This window comes from Acanthopagrus latus, chromosome 6, assembly GCF_904848185.1.
Source record: "Acanthopagrus latus isolate v.2019 chromosome 6, fAcaLat1.1, whole genome shotgun sequence".
Lineage (NCBI taxonomy): Eukaryota > Metazoa > Chordata > Actinopteri > Spariformes > Sparidae > Acanthopagrus > Acanthopagrus latus.
This window is the reverse complement of record NC_051044.1, coordinates 33,579,528-33,596,511: the sequence shown is the minus strand read 5'-3', so window position 1 is coordinate 33,596,511 and position 16,984 is coordinate 33,579,528. Positions and strand designations below refer to the sequence as shown.

General features: G+C 42.2%; 1 protein-coding gene across 2 annotated transcripts; it reads right to left on the bottom strand.

Moving 5' to 3' along the window:
• Window positions 1–5,411: 5,411 nt before the first annotated feature.
• LOC119021883 lies at window positions 5,412–16,196 on the bottom strand. Of its 2 annotated transcripts, none has more exons than XM_037102465.1 (6): window positions 16,003–16,196; window positions 9,677–9,771; window positions 9,377–9,535; window positions 7,872–8,027; window positions 7,070–7,162; window positions 5,412–6,931 (listed from the first exon to the last, which is right to left on the bottom strand). In XM_037102465.1, exons 3-6 carry the CDS (start codon window positions 9,476–9,478, stop codon window positions 6,611–6,613), a joined length of 672 nt encoding a protein of 223 aa, XP_036958360.1. In that variant the 5' UTR covers window positions 9,479–9,535; window positions 9,677–9,771; window positions 16,003–16,196; the 3' UTR covers window positions 5,412–6,610. The 2 variants fall into 2 exon arrangements, with proteins under 2 accessions (XP_036958360.1, XP_036958361.1); XM_037102466.1 differs by lacking the exon at window positions 16,003–16,196 and adding an exon at window positions 15,347–15,630.
• Between the last annotated feature and the right edge of the window lie 788 nt (window positions 16,197–16,984).

Genomic DNA, 16,984 nt, shown 5'->3' with positions numbered 1-16,984 from the left:
GGAGCTTTAACCATCACGACCGGCTCCTCCTCTGAGCAGCTGCACCGAGATCCTCCCAGTGGCACTGGCAGGTAGTGGGACTACAGTGGCAGTCTGTGGCAACCTGCGACAACTTGTAGCCTGTCCGTAGCATTTCCTGACACCTGCTCGGTGTTCAAAAGCCTCCCTTGATTCACTGCCAATAAGGGTGGGGCCGCATCTCCTGGGAAAACCTGTGTTTGTTGCAACGACAGTCACTTCCTCCATGGAGCCATGATGAGTACAAAATGAAAGTATAAGGGAAAAATCAGCTACTTGTTTATTTACTTGTTTAGTGTACAAAGTTTTGCAGAATTTCTCCATGTTTTGTACTTAATATTTAAATATATATTAATATCTGTTCCATAACCTAAATGTGACTGTAAAATTCTGACTGTAACATATTGCACTATTCTTATTCTTATATTTAACATTTCTGTGTGTTTATATTATTCTTATCCTATCTTATCTTAAGCAGCGACAGAGTGACAATGGACACTGACAGTGTTGGAAATATTAATAATATGAAATACAGTTATAAAAATATCTTAATATAAGCTACTATGGAGTTCCACAGAATGTCACAGAATGCCAGAGCCTGCCACATAATGCCACATGCTGCAGAATGCCAGAGCCCCCCCCCCCGAGATATCTATTGGAAATAAGATTTTATTTAAACTACAGCTAGGTTCTGTTCACTGATATTTGTTTATAAATACTGTCAATGAAAAGCAGCTGTTGAGACTTCTAAGATATTATGTATATGTGACAGTCATCAGGTCATCAGGACATTTTCTTCATCCTTTTTGAGGTCTTCCATGGCTCTGCACTGCTCTTCACTGTCAATTTGCAGTACCTCAGGCTCTGTGACTTTTCTCTTGAAGACCTTTTGTTGGCACCACTGGCTGCCAACAACATGTGTACGAGTTTTATGTCGACTTTGTCCTCCTGTAGTAGAAGAAAAGCAGCATTAGCACAAAACTGCATTCATTGTAAGTACACATAATTGTGAAGTTAACACTGTGAATCACAACTAATTAAACATGAAATAAAGAACCTAACTTTATTGTATTAATCAAAAATGAGACAGAAAATCAATATGCAAAATCCAAACAGTAATAGGTTGTCAGTGTTACAAAGTAAACCAAATCTTTTTGGTAAATGTGTTGTTGATGAAAAGCCTCTGTTCACTGCAGCACTGAGTGGTGCTTCAATTTCAAGCCAAACAAGTTGGGTGTAACATGTTCCTGTGGTGTTATATTACAGGAGGGGCCTTGAGTTTTAACCCTCTGTTTAACTAGGTAATGATATGCTCAGACAGTGTAGATGAAATTAGCAAAAGAACTACCATTTCAACGTCAAGTTGGCCTGTGGGGCTGCTGCTTGCCTGTTGTTGTCCACTTAAAATCAAAAGGAAAAGTGCAAAGATTTAGCTTCCTGTAAAAAATTAACACTTTTAGTAGTGTAACTCTGAGTTTTCAGCTCCAGAACAGCTGATCTGAGCTAGGTAAGTCAACTCTGAGTATGTTAACTCTTGAGTTGAGCTTGTGCCTGACGACTAGTAAAAAGCCATCATCAATCGAGCTCCGATACTGTGAATCGCCATGGCAACAGGGGGAAAAAACAGGCAGCAGACATTTTCTGGGAAAAAAAAAAAAGAGTAATACGGCTGCAGCCATAATAAAAATCACTGAGAGAGTTTTAGATGCGATCGTCTTTTCATTTTGAATTTAACATCACTTTCTTTTATATCAGCCTTTGAGGAAGTCGTTAAATGTTGTTAAGTGTTTTATTAGGGCCCGAGCAGGGAACCTGTGAGGACCCTATTGTTTTTGAATTGATTCTTTATTTTTATTTTATTTTTATTTTTTTCTTCGGACGAAATGATTGCATTTTTCACTGCCTGGACATACCCCAAAACTCACCAAACTTGGAATGTAAGTCACACCTGGCGAAAAATGTTAATCTATTGTTGTCCTGAATTTCCACCACTAGGTGGCGCTGTTATTAAGGACAGTGCCTTTTGGCTAATAACTCTCATATACTTTGTCGCACATTCAAAAACCTTATATCCACGTGTTCAGTGAATTGTGCTGACTCTCGTGGTGTAGGCCACGCCCATTTCCGCCAACCGTTTTTTTCGCTACATTGCAAAATGTCGAAAACCTACTTTTTCGAACGTGTCCCAGGCAATTTAACCGATTTTCACGAAACTTGGCACACAGCATCTGTGGACCCTCCTGACAAAAAGTTACTAAAAGAATTTTGATAGGCCAAACAATACTCAAGTTACTAAATAACAACTTCCTGCAGATTTCCTTCCAAACAGGAAGCGTTGGATATCTCCACAATGGTGTGTCCAAATGGCATGAAACTTCAGATAATACTTTGACATGCGTTCCTGAGGATGTGCCCAAAATTTTAGGCGATGATCACAAGGTGGCGCTATTTAAATTCAAATAGTTTATATCTCCACATTGGTTGGGCGGATTGACACGAAACTTGGTATACTCATTGCCACTGCCCTCTTGAGGATATCTGACAAAGGACTTATCAATCGGCCACTAGGTGGCGCTCTGGTGCCAGTTTAATTTTATGTTTGGCCCTGTGCCCACACCTTAACACTTATGGAAATGAAATTCATAGGGGTGGTATAGACTAGCCCCTGCAACATACACACCAAAAATGACCAGCAGGTGGCGCTATTTTCCACTTTTTGGCCCGTAACTCGCACATTTTGTGTCAGACATTGTTAAACCTTATATCTACGTGTTCCCTCCATTCAGCTGAATTATTTGGTGTAGGCCACGCCCACTTTCGAGCTAACTTTCCATTCGCAAAATTGCGACAAATGCAAAACCTACTTTTTTGAACTCCTCCTAGGCAAATTGACCAATTTGCACTAAACTTTGCGTGAAGCATCTGTGGACCCTCTTGACAAAAAGTTATTAAAAGAATTTTGATAGTCCATGAAACGGCCGAAATTTAAAACAACAAATTCCTGCATATTGTGTTGAAAGCAGACAATCTTGTACAGCTTAACAAAATACTGTCTGATTATCACGTAAATGTGTATAATTGTGTTCCATGGACTGATGAGGCTTTGTGTAAAATTTGGTGCAAATCGGCCAAAAAGTTACAATTTGGTCGCAGTCTGATTGGTTTGAATGGAAAGTAAAATGGGAAAATCTTAAAATCCTCTTCAAAACTCATCAACTTTCAACCTCTTGCTGTGCTTCATGCTTTAAGCTACAGACACCATTCCACCTTTTAAAGAGTCAGAAGACCTTGAATTGTTGGGCATGTATTCAGTTTCTAAAAATCATTCACGGTTTCCAAATCATCACGTTATAGTTTTAAGGATTTTTAGGCCTTCTTCTGATTTTGTAATGGGTGTGTATTGCGTGAGCTAGAGGGCGGGACATTATCGCTAGAGTGTAGAGCAGCTGGAAGAACTGGAGAAAAAATTCTCTTCAGCTACTGGACGATGATACTTTCAGCTTCTTCCTGAAACTATTTCATTGCATTATGCCTCATGTGGACATTTTTGTCAGCCAGCTCCAGAAGCGGACCATCAACTCAGTCTTTGTCTGGGGAATCGTGCAGCAGTACACACACTTTTTTCTGACTTCAGCGTACATTACTTAATTCCAGCGGGAGCAGGCCACCAAATTATAAAGAAACGGCTTCTTCAAGGCGTTGCATGCAGAAGCCCTGACGGCAGCATGCCCCGAGGTGCGTGGACTGCGAGGGCCCGTCCAACGCTGCTCGCAGCTTTTATTTTATTTTATTTTATTTTAGGCTCTTTATTTAAATTGGCTGAAAATTAAATATAAACAGTCTCACTATGACTCCTATTTCACATATTAAACACATTAAAACTTTATTCAGTGGATATTTTAACTTGTAGTAGCTTTTACCACCAACAGATAATGTTTAACACACATCTGTGTCCTAACATCCTCCTGAGTAGTTGAACATGAAGTGGTGCTCACCTCCACCTTGTCCAACAGAGGCAGAGGAGCTGATCCTGAGTCAGGTCGCTGGGTGACCAGAGGCTGAGGGCATCACTCACCCCTTGGACCCAACATTAGAGGCAGAAACACACTTACTGTCTACAGATTGAACTAGAAGTAATTTAATCTTATACTCAATGCGGCAGCAAACTAGAAACACGGACTTTGAATTTACTTTTCTGGAAAAAATACAATAGGCTCTATGGATGGTTACTTTTATAGCTATCTGTGGGAAATAAAGAAAGCCAAATGAAATGTGACTTATTTCTATTTTTCTGGCTGCTGGAAGGTGACAGATTAACCTGCAGTGATTTAAAAAAAAAAACAAAAACAAAAAAAAAATGAAGAGGATTGTTCAGATCTGAGAGCACGTCAGACGACGTGTACCCTGATATTTGCTGTACAGCCCGAGAATATAAATGATGGACTGATGAGAAGTGGTCTGCTGTTCGGTCCAGTCCTCGTCAGGGAGTGAGAGCTCATCTAAATTAATCTAAATTCTCCTCCTGGTGTAAAACATGAATGTGAATTTTTTCTGCTTCAACATGATCGGACTGAGAAGGAAAGGACAGCCACTGTCAGACAGCTCTGTCAGACTCAGGGTTTCTTCAGGTAAACCTGCCAGTGAGTAGGTTAGGCTCACAGAGCAAGTTAACGCAGTAACATACCCAGAGTTTAAATTACCTCTCTTACTGGAACTGAAAACTCAGAGTTTCTCTCAACTTAGGGTTAACAAACTCAGAGTTTTCACAAAACCCGCTTTCTGTAATACCCCCCTGTAAGTGCAGCGGTGCCAAGCAAAAGTAAGACAAGGCGCAACGCCACACATCTGTCATGGAGGACAGGGAAGCTTACCTGCGCATGTAAGCTATGTGTGTGGAGAAGGAATCCGGATTGCATAGTCGAAGTGTCTCCGTTTGGAACATTCGAATGAAGGCATGTTAGTCAGATATGCATGGTCTGTGCTTTATGTTTGCTCTGCACTGAAAAAATTATAACCTTGCTCAAACTAAAAAAAATTGATGTCCAGATATCACATCTAAAATATTTGACTTCACAGAATCTAAATTAACTTCTTCTGACCTGATCATTTTATGTTGATGTAAACAATAACTTTTCACTTGACTCAACCTAAATTCTTTGCCTTGATCCAAATTATTTTAACATTTTAGTTATTGAACCAAACTAATAAATTGAAATTGAACCAACCTAATGTATTCACTTTTAACTAAATTAACTTGAATTGTTTGCACTGACACCAGTTAATTAATTTAGATATATCCAAACTATATTTTTCACATTTTATTTGACTTAACCCCAAAAATAATTTGTTTCCCACCTTATAAACTCTTTAAAAAAAAAAAAAAGACACTTGGCCAACAGATGACGTTAAATGTATTCATTAATCTTTAACATATATGAACCATATGCAACATATTAACATTAGGCAATCGGACTTCATTTGTTTTATTCTAAAAGAAGGCAAGTGAGTAACCCTGGATTATGAGATGCTGACTAAATTGATACACTGTATAGCATCCCTAAAGGCATTGCAAGGTGGCGAGGGGAGGAGACGGAGAGAAGAGGAGAAGAAGATGTTCTCATGTTAATCAGCCAATTGCAACAGAGTTTCCTATTTATATAGATTCTAATCATTCTCTGTAAGAACATGTGCTGTTGCATGGATTGATGTGGAGCCAATTGAAACTTAAATAAAACACAGATGCTTAAACAAAGGGTGAGATCCCTGTTGATATTGTTGTCATTTCCCTGTAATGCCTGGGATCAAACATCCAGACGCAAAGTTACTGATGTTTTTATTTGTATGTTAAATCATTACAACTTGTACAGCCATCAGAACACAATTTTCAGGTACTGATCTCTTTTAGTTTTCATGCCAATCATTCATTTAAACTATAAGACTACCTTTGATTTCTTAGGCTAGTCAGGCCAGGAGAAGATAGGATGGAGAGGGCAGTAGAGTGAAGAGGGGAACAGAGTAAAGGATGGAGAATGGAGGCAGGAAAGAGGAGGATAGAGAGCAGGACAGGGCCATGAGGGCAGGGGAGGATGCTATATACTGTAGCACACAGGAATAATAACTGAATTTTTTTTTTAGAAAACATATACTGTTTTATCAGCCTCTGGCAACTGGAATCTCCCTTTTTAAATGGGCAGTCTTTATCAAGATAGTATCTGAACTTAGAATCTGCTGCATAGTTTTCAGAACAGATCTTTAAGAAATGCAAGTCAAATAAAAAATAGATTGCCTACACAGCAAATGAACCAGGACAAACACACATGGCAATAGGCCTATACACAGGCTCTATACAATCTGAACTGTAATTACTGGTAAATGAAATGAAATAAAATATTGCTTTCTGGAAGCAGTGTTGACCCTAAAACGACCAAATTCAAAACACTCACTCAAAGCCCAACAATATAACATAGCTTTAAATGGCTACAGCACCCTTGGCTAGGTGCAACTAAGTGCAGCTGAGGTTCTCCCCCTCAAAGTGCTGGCTAGCAGCTTGTGGTTACTACACACGCAAGCACGTGTACGCATGCCACACATACTACTGTTCAGCGTGGAGTTCACCATTCAGTTTGCGAATCTTGGAGCTCATTTTGTTGGAACCAAGCTCCATCAGGACGTTCTGAAGTGCCTCAAAGGTGAACCTGAACGCCTGTGGATATTCCATGTTACTGGCATAACAGAGTCCAAAGAGCATTACCACTCCAGCTGCCACAGAAGGCAACACATTGAGGACTTCCACACCATCAATGATGATCCCAATCTCTTTGGGCTGTTGTAGAAGGCTCGAGTTCTCTCTTAAGACGAAGACCGCCATGGTGGTACTCTCCAGCTCTTGCTCGGCTTGATCTTTCTCGAACATCTTAGGTAAAGTTTAGGACAAAATGTAGAAGTGAACAACTGATGATTAATCACCACATCCAATGGCAAAGCTGTCAAGCTTCCCCCAGGATCATTAAAGTTGCTTCTCATCATGGAGAGACAACAGATTTGGACATACTGTGTATTCTTTTATCAGGTCCTCAACACATTCTCCCAGGTATAATATGAGAGATTTGAGGACACACTCCCTTCTGAGATCAGCATCAGCATCCTGCAGGGACAGTGAAAAAAGATTACTATGCAGTGTGGAGGATACGTAAGCTTTTGAAATTCCAGCTCTACCACAAACCGTCGGTGCTTGTATGACTGGATCCATAGCACAATTAATTGAAATCAGAGCATTACAGGATCTATGTCAGAGACCACTGGCAGTCTCTATTAGAAGAGGGGAGACTGGATGTCTCTTTGCCAGGTCAGGCCAATCCTGTCTTTTACAGCCCTCTCTCAAGACCTGCCAGTGGTCATTGGTGTGTTCTCATCCTGGACCTCTCTGCTTTCACTTATTTGTGCTGTGGATGAATGTGGATTTGAGCTGGAGTCAAGGTATTGTACAAGCATCTCGCTGGTTTGTGGAAGAGCTGGCATGAGCACTGGTCACTTCACAAATGAAACAATGACAGTGGCGCCCCACCAAGGGAGAAGGCCACAGCAAGATGAGGACAGCAGTTCCTCCAGATCCCCCAAAATGCAACTCTGTGTGCAACTGAGGAAGGGCACCTGCTGCTAGTGCCTAAAGAGCATTTGCAAAGCCCACATATCCTTGCTCCACACACACACACACACACAGTTTAAAAAGACACAGCATTTGTCAAATGACTATAACCATAATCACTGACATAAAAATGGAAAAGGATGCCTATCCCAATCAGACAAGCATTAAAATGCTAACTGTTGCCAGTGGTTAATTATATACATCACACCTGATCAAGAAACTCCAGGATCGTAGCAGTTTTTGCTTTGGTTGCCCCTCCCTTCTTTTTGATGATCTTCAGTAGCTGCGTGGAGTACTTGTCCAGCTGGGCCATAAATCTTGTCAGCAGGGGAACTGCAGTAACCCACAGAAACTCTGCATTGATCTGTACACGAGGAAGAAGTGCACAATATTTTTTTATTAAAGACGAACTTGGCACGAGCATTCATTCCCCATCTCCAAAGTATGACTTAAAAAAGGTAGAATGTGTAGTTTCTCCTTTATTAAATTGTCAGTTATCAAAATGTATAATTCTTCATACACATTAAATACCCCTCAATGATCATTTAGGTCCCACCAGAATGTATGGTCTATAACAATTGTGTAACAATCGTTCCCCGTTTGGCTGTGTTTTGTTTATGATTTGTTGTTATTCTTGTTACTTAGTCAAAATTTAATTGAGTAGTAATTTCAAACCAAATATAATATTTGATGAAAAAACAATACTACACTCAACTTCTCAAAGCCCTGTAGATGTATTATTTCTGAAAAAATGTATGTTATAATTAGTATGAAAGAGGTTAAGAAAGGTATACCTCTTCCACCTGAAATAGAGCTGGTCATCTTTCCATGAGGTTCTCAATGGAAGGCTTCTGATCTACAACCTCTTGCCTCTTAAACTCGAAGGTCCTGGCCATCTTCTCCCGTATAGATTTGTCATTGTTTCTCTTCTTTACTTCAGTCAGAAGCAATGTTCTCTCTTGTTCCAGGCTTTCTGGAGTCTCAATGCTGGGCTGAGGATAATAATTGGCCTCATCCCTTCTTGCCTTTTTGTTGTTCTGGAAGGGGAAGGGGAAGGGGATCTTCTCGTGACTTGGATTTGAGAGTGTTCACCATGAGCTCAGATGCAAGCCCATGCAACTTCAACTGAGTGCGATTACTGCACATCTTATTCTTGATTCTCAGTTTCCATCCATAGCTTTCACTGAAGGAGTCTGGTTGCCTCAGGCAGGGATGTTTCCTTGTCAGAGCCTCTGCAACATCACCCAGGTCTGCATCAGTGGGGTACGCCTTGTAGGAGAAAATCTTCTCTGCCAATCTTTCCAGAATGTCGGACAGCAATTTTGAAGTAGGTGTCAGTGTAGTTTGGTTCTTTGTGTATTCAGCATTCCCTTTCTCGAGTTGACCTTCTGTTTCAAAGGAGAAGGTTGGGATGTTGAACTCCTTCGGCCAGGGCTCTGTTCGGAGTCTCTCAGAGGAGGTGCTGCTGAGTATGACTGTGTCATCTGAATCAGTGTGTGTCGATAAGGAGCTTGAATCTAGGTCACTGAAATCAGGTTGGACACTTTCAATGAACTCAAGAATGATATCAGTATCAGGAACAGACGGTATGACCTTGATGATGGCAAGATCCTTGATCGAGGAGGTTGAGCTCAAGTTAACAAATGTTCCACCAAAGTCTATATCCTTGTATTACAGCCTGATGCCTCCAGTAAGTTTGCATGCTTCTTTGACCTGTTCAATGAGCTCTTCAAAGTTGTCTGGCACCAGTGGTAGATCCATCCTCTCTGAGCTGTCATCACTCAACAAGATGAGGAGTCGTATGGGATTTGCCATATTGACGGATCAAGTTGCGTCTCAACATGAGGGTCCAGGAAGCTGCTTCAATACCAACTAAAATAACAGAGGACAGGGACACACAATAGATATGGCATCAGCTCCCACTGTAGGTTTCTACAGATGAATAAAAGCATGTGTTCTGAATGGTAGCTACCGTTCAGAACAAATGCGTGTCAGGTTAAGGATTATTATTACCTGGATGTGTTGAAGGAAGGTGAATGTAGATGGTGATGCCCAGGCAACCGATGAAGTGCAGGCTGGCGTCAAAAAACGTCCTGGATGTCTTTACACTAGGGAAGAGACATGACACAGCAGGACCCAGGAGTCACTATCACAACAGGTGTCTGGGAAAACCTCTTTAAGTTGTAGTCTGTGCTCTGAGATCTTGAAATTCAAATATGCAATCGATTCCTCTGTATGAACAGGTGAGACAATAAGGTCCACAATATCCTTTAGATCAGTCAGTATTTTCCATGCAGGTTCTTCAACAGGCACCTTCTGGCCAACCAGGAAGGGGAAAAACCTTAAGAAATTACAGTTTTCATGGGAATTCCCCCCTATCATATTTCGAGATGCAAAGTTCAATGGCACTGGGTGGGGACAATTAACTTTGTCAGTCCACTTAAAGGGGAAATGTAGTATAGACTCATTTAAATATGCAAGTGTAAAGTATTTCTTAGATGTGAAGATGGACAGACATAAAGCTATCTCTGCAGGAACAATCCCTTCAAATAAATCATGGACCAGATCCGGGGGGAAACTGGTAGTGACTTTGAAATGACTGAGCTTCTCAGAGAGAACACATCTCCTCTTAACACCACAGAAATTGTTCAGAGATTGTTCTTTGATGGTTTTGAGATGGTCTGCATGAAGGTCTTCTGTTCTTGATGTAAAAGATCTACAGTCTACTTGCTTAGTTTGGATTTCTGATTTGGAAGCCGTACAAAATCGGCACATATGACCACTTGAAAAACTCTCAATAAATCCAGCGATGCTGTGGGCTCCAAGATTGTCTGCTATGACACACTGTAATGTTCCCTTAACACATTTCCCTAACTTTGGCAAAAACACACCATGTTGTTCGAAGGAAATTAAATCACAAATGAGAGGCTTGAGTACTGCTTCATAGCCATACACCTTCAAATCATCACCTCTGACTAGAAGAGCCAAGTACATCGATGACAGTGAAGATTGACAACCGGGGGACAGATTACCTAAAGTCCAATAGAGGGCACAGATCTTATGTTTTCTTTGTGACGTCCCAATGGGGTTACATATTTCAAAATCATCAGTATAAAGGTTACCGTATTTTCACGACCATAAGGCGCACCTAAACGTCTCAAATTTTCTCCAAAATGTGCGGCGCACCCTATCGTGCAGTGCGCCTAATGTGTTGTTTTTTTGTAAGGCGGATTACATGAGAACGTTGAAGGGTGAAGTGTGAGCATTATTGTTCAGTTTAAACTGAAAGCTGTCAGTTACGCAGTGGAACATGGGAATTGAGCAGCCGCGAGGGAATACAATATCAACAAATCCATGGTTCGCAAGTGGAGGAAGATGGAAAACGAGCTGCGACAGGTCAAGAAGACGCAGCTGAGTTTCCACGGACACAAGGCGAGATGGCCCGAGTTGGAAGACTGACTCGAGCAATGGATTGCCGGTCAAAGGACAGCTGGAAGAAGCGTCTCTACAGTCACCATACGACTAAGGGAAGTAACGCTAGCGGAAGAAGTGAAAATTGAACATTTTCAAGGAGGTCCGTCTTGGTGCTTTCGCTTCATGAAACGGTGTCATCTATCCATCCGGGCCAGGATTTCAACAAAGCACAACCAAACTCAGTTTTGCTCCCGCTGCCTTTTTAAATACACACACTAGCATGCATGTTTTACCGGTGTGTTTTACCATGCCCGCGCCCTATGGTCCAGTGCGCCTTATGTATTTTTTAAATACAGAAAAAGCACCTGTAACTGAAACCGCGCCCTATAACCCGGTGCGCCGGGGGAGTTGCTCTGTGATTCGCATGGGGAGGACCTTGATGATCTCACGGACTGCATAACAGGGTACATCAACTTCTGTGTGGACACTGTTGTTCCTACAGTGACCTTACGCTGTTTCCCCAACAACAAGCCGTGGGTCACCAGAGACATTAAGGTCCTGCTGAATGAGAAGAAGAGGGCCTTCAGAGATGGTGACAGGGAGCAGATGAGGCGGGTCCAGGGGGAGCTTAAGGAGAGGATCCAACAGGGTAAAGACAGCTACAGGAGGAAGCTGGAACACAAACTCCAGCAGAACAACTTGCAGGAAGTGTGGAACGGCATGAGGAGCATCACTGGCTACAAACCACCTGGAAGCCAGACAACAGGGGGAGGTATTGAACGTGCCAACGAGCTGAATCTGTTCTTCAATAGATTTGACGAGAGGGCTCCGAACTACCCCTCCCCCAGCTTCTCCACATCTACCCACCTCCAAACCTCTGGCCCTGCTGTCCCCCCTCCCACACAGCTCTTTCCGGACTTCACCCTACCTGTCCTCTCTACCTCACCATCATCTCCCCCCACCCCCACCAACACACATGGCACACTGACGTTCACTGCAGAGCAGGTGAGGAAGGAGCTGTGCAGACTCCGCCCAGGCAAGGCAGCAGGTCCTGACGGTGTCAGCCCGAGGGTCCTCAAAGCGTGTGCATCCCAGCGGAGTGGAGTCCTGCAGCACATCTTCAACCTGAGCCTGAGTCTGCAGAGGGTCCCTGTGCTGTGGAAGACATCTTGCCTGGTTCCGGTACCGAAGAAGACGCGTTCCAACACCCCCAATGACTACAGACCGGTGGCACTGACGTCCCACCTGATGAAGTCTCTGGAGAGGCTGATCCTCTCACTTCTTCGGCCCCTGGTCAGCTCATCACTGGACCCTCTTCAATTCGCCTACCAGCAGAAACTAGGAGTGGAGGACACCATCATCTTCCTGCTCCACCGCGCCAGCACCCATCTGGACAGATCAGGAAGCACTGTGAGAATCATGTTTTTTGACTTCTCCAGTGCGTTCAACACCATCCGGCCTGCCCTGCTCGGGAGCAAACTGACGGCGATGCGGGTGGACCCTCACCTGGTTTCTTGGATCACGGACTATTTGGCAGGTCTACCACAGTATGTCAGACTGCAGGACGGTGTGTCTGACACTGTGGTCAGCAGCACCGGGGCACCACAGGGAACTGTTCTCTCACCATTTCTGTTCACCCTGTACACCTCGGACTTTCAGCTCCGCTCTGAGACCTGCCACCTGCAGAAGTTCTCAGACGACTCTGCAATTGTTGGCTGTATCAGTGAGGAGAAGGAGGAGGAGTACAGGGGCGTTGTGGACTCCTTCGTCAATTGGTGTGAGAATAACCATCTGCATCTTAACACCACTAAGACAAAGGAGCTGGTGGTGGACTTCCGCAGGAGGAAAGCCGCACACACACCAGTCTCCATCAAAGGTGTGACTGTTGAGGTGGTCCAGGATTACAAATACCTTGGAGTCCACCTGGATAACAAACTGGACTGGGCCAAGAACACAGAGGCTGTGTACAAGAAGGGCCAGAGCCGACTCTATTTCCTGAGGAGACTCAGGTCCTTCAATGTCTGCAACATCATGCTGAGGATGTTTTACCAGTCGGTGGTAGCCAGTGCCATCTTTTTTGGGGTTGTGTGCTGGGGCAGCAGGCTGAGGGCAGCAGACGCCAACAAGATCAGTAGGATCATCAGGAAGGCTGGCTCCGTCCTGGGGGTCCAACTGGACTCTTTGGTGGTGGTGTCTGAGAGGAGGATGCTGTGCAAACTGCATAGTATCCTGGACAACAACATTCACCCTCTCCACCAGGTGCTAAACTCACACAGCAGCACCTTCAGCAGCAGACTCATCCCACCCCGATGTAACACGGAGCACCTGAGGAAGTCTTTTCTCCCTCAGGCCATCAGACTGTTTAATGCATCCACCTCTGGTCGCGGGAGGGACAGTGGAGACACTGTCACCTGAGCCAAATCAAATCAATATCATTCCCTATCACTTCCATCACTTATTGAGTGTGCACTGGACCTTGTAAATCTCCTGCACTGGACTTGGTAAATTGCTGCTATTTAATGCTGCTGCTAAATTTACTATTTTTTTCACTTTATACCACTTGTCACTTTATTCAATCTTATTGTGTACTTTCTTTTCAGTTTTATGCTGCTCACGGTTGGATTGCATTCTGTGTACTTAGTAGGGCTGAAACGATTACTCGAATAATTCGAATAATTCGATTACAAAAAATGATCGAGGAATTTTCTCTGCCTCGAGGAATCGTTTAATTTTGCCAGCTCAAAGCACGGTATTTCGTCCGGACGACTTGTAATGCGGCACAACGCGCTGACGTCACGCACGTAAAAGAAGAAGAAGAGGCGGCAGAAAATTCAACAGACGAAGAAGCAGAAGCAGAAGAAGATGATGGCGGCGGAAATGTCGGGTAGTTGCGGAGGTAGAGACGAAGAAGGCGACGCAAGCCAAGACAAAGGAACAAAGAAAAGACAGAAAATGTTAAAAGTGTGGGAGCATTTTAAGCTGGACACCGGGGGGAACACTGTCACATGCATTCATTGCAAGACAGCGCTTGCGTTCCACAATAGTACATCCTCAATGCTGCAGCATCTCCAACGAAGGCACCCCGTTTATTCCGAGAGCGGAGGACCGTCACCCGAGACAAGGTAAAAAAGTGATTGTAGCGCTAATTAATGAGATGGACGTTACTATAGCTTGCTAACATAACGTTAGCCCTGCAGAGGGCTTGCTTTCTATAAATTATGACTACTATCGATGCGTGGCTAACGTGCCTTTCATACAGGCTTTATTTAATCTGTAAAAACAGCGCTGTAGATAGTGATGAGGGTGAAAACATAAGAAAGCTAACTGGGTAGTTGTCAATTTTAGCTCAGTAGTCATTGATGGGTAAAACATCAAGTAGCACTGGTGCGTAAAAATGTGCTCCAAGCAGGTATCATAATTTTATTGAACACTGCAAAATCTCATCAAGATTTTAACTTTAAACTTCAGAACTTAAAATTTGGTTGATAAAAATTAAAATTCAATGTCAATCAACAAATTATCATCTCTCTTTTTCAGTAAATCATCACAGTCTCGCATGGACAAATTTCTCTACAAAGTGCCATCATGTAGCCCCGAGCTAGCAGCTGAGCTTTCAAATAGCATTTTAAACATGATTGTCACAGACATGCGCCCACTAAGCATTGTGGAGGATGATGGTTTTAAAGCAATGGTTTCAACCTTCCATCCCAAGTACGAGCTTCCATCAAGAACTTTCTTTACAAAACAGATGGAGAAAAAGTATGAAGTAATCAAAACCAAGATGAAGCAGGCTCTACAAGAGACCAACAGCATTGCGCTCACTACTGATATTTGGACAAGCATCGCAACAGAGGCTTATATGGGAGTGACATGTCACTATATTGGAAAGAACTGGAACATGGTGTCCCACTCCCACTGGAAATGTTTTTGGTACTTACATGCACTAAATTGAAAGTTATTTATTTTATTTTATATTTGTGTTTTATTTATTTTTATTTTATTCAATTCCTGAGATGCAGTTGCTATGGCTTTTAAACAATGTGCATCTAATAAAGCCATTGATTGTCTAAAAAGTGAAAGAAATGGTTCATTATTACGTGAAATGTCTTATTTTCTCATCTATATTTATAATTTCTCTTTAACTAAAAAAAAATATGTTCTATCCGATTACTCGATTAATCGATGGAAATTTCAGTAGAATACTCGATTACTAAAATATTCGATAGCTGCAGCCCTAGTACTTAGTAACTAGTTTATTTATTACTTTACCATTATTTATTACTTTTGTATTCCTTTCTCACTTTGTTTTACTACTGTTGCAAGACAATTTCCCTCGGGATAAATAAAGTCTTCTTGAATCTTGAATCCGTTGTAGGGAGCTAGCTCGATGCTAACTTCGGCTAGCGGTAGCGGTTAGCATCCGCCGCTAACACTTCCCAGCTCAACAAAACGACTCTCCTGCTCGGTAACTTATGACAAAACACTGGAGGCTCCCGTTGTTATCGGCCCACGTCTCCAGCGCTTCTCTCAGACTGTTTTCCCTTTCTTTTACGGTCCTGACAACTGTTATTGTCAGGAGCAGGAGGCTACACAATTGAGCCCGAGAGGACGGGCCTAGTCTTAATGTTTTGATAAACAAATCTCCAGGCGCAATATCTGTTTAGCCCCGAATGTAGCCCAGTTGGACTAGCGATGGCTTTTGGCTAGCTTAACGTTACGTCACCAATACTTGTAAGGGGTTAGACAATAAATTAATTATTAATCATGGTCATAACTTTTACCGTAAATGCTAGTTAGCTAGTCTGCTACTTTCAACTAGCTAGCCAGCTATGCCCCATTTAAGTACTTAAATTGGGCTATTCTTAGCAATTTTGACAACACAAAACACTAAAACTTTAATTATCAGCAACTGCTTTGCTACTTACGTTTATTTTGAAATCCACAGTGTCAAGGGATGCGTCTTGCCAGCATGCTGAGAGGGAGCTACCGCTCTGACATTGTGCAATGCGCATGCTCAATTCATTTGACTCAAACTAAAAATATTACCTGCAGGTCACGAAGAAAAAATAATACTTTGAGAGAAATCAAAAACTTTGTTTCGTATCTTTTGGACGTATATTTTGTTCAGTACAAATCAAACGTGATGTCTTTAAATGCAAAAATAATGAGTTTCACAATCAAAACAATAATTTTATCTTGTTTCAAATGTAAGTGATTAGTTTGAATGAACAACTGCATATTACACTCTTTTCAGTGTGTGGTCTGAATGACGATGATGATTCAAGGAGGAATGCTGAAGCTGCTGTGTTGAGATGAATTGCTCTGATAGTGGATTGTGCTTTGAGGATGGATTTAAATGCCACGGTTCACTGAAAACTGATTGAAAAGGGGTTAAAATGAGTCAAACAAATGACACCGCCTCGTGCTCTGACATGGAGTCTGGGAAAAGGGAGAGGAAACTCACTGAAAAGGCTCTGGTGAATAAAATTGAAAAATTGCAAAAGGAATGCAAACATGCTGTTGATAAAATTAGAAGCTTGATAGAATGAAAGAGCTCATGAAACATAGAGAAAATGTGCCTCAGGTGGAACAATGTTTGGAGAATTTAAACACATGTGAAAATGCCACAACCGCACATAATGAACTGTTGCCTCTACTCCCTGTGGATGAACTCATTAAACAAAAGGAATGGTTTTCAAGCATCATGATGCTATGAGAGCAGAATGTACTTGTTTTGTCTCTTGCTCTGCCGCTGTCATTTTTCACTCTCCAGAAATAAAACATGACATCACAGATTTCAGCAATGTCTCCTGTTACTCAAAACATAAATATTTTCACGACAACCATTACATTGATTTAAGTTAATCTGTTCTTCTTTGATCTGGCTGGATTCTCTGGATTTTTTTC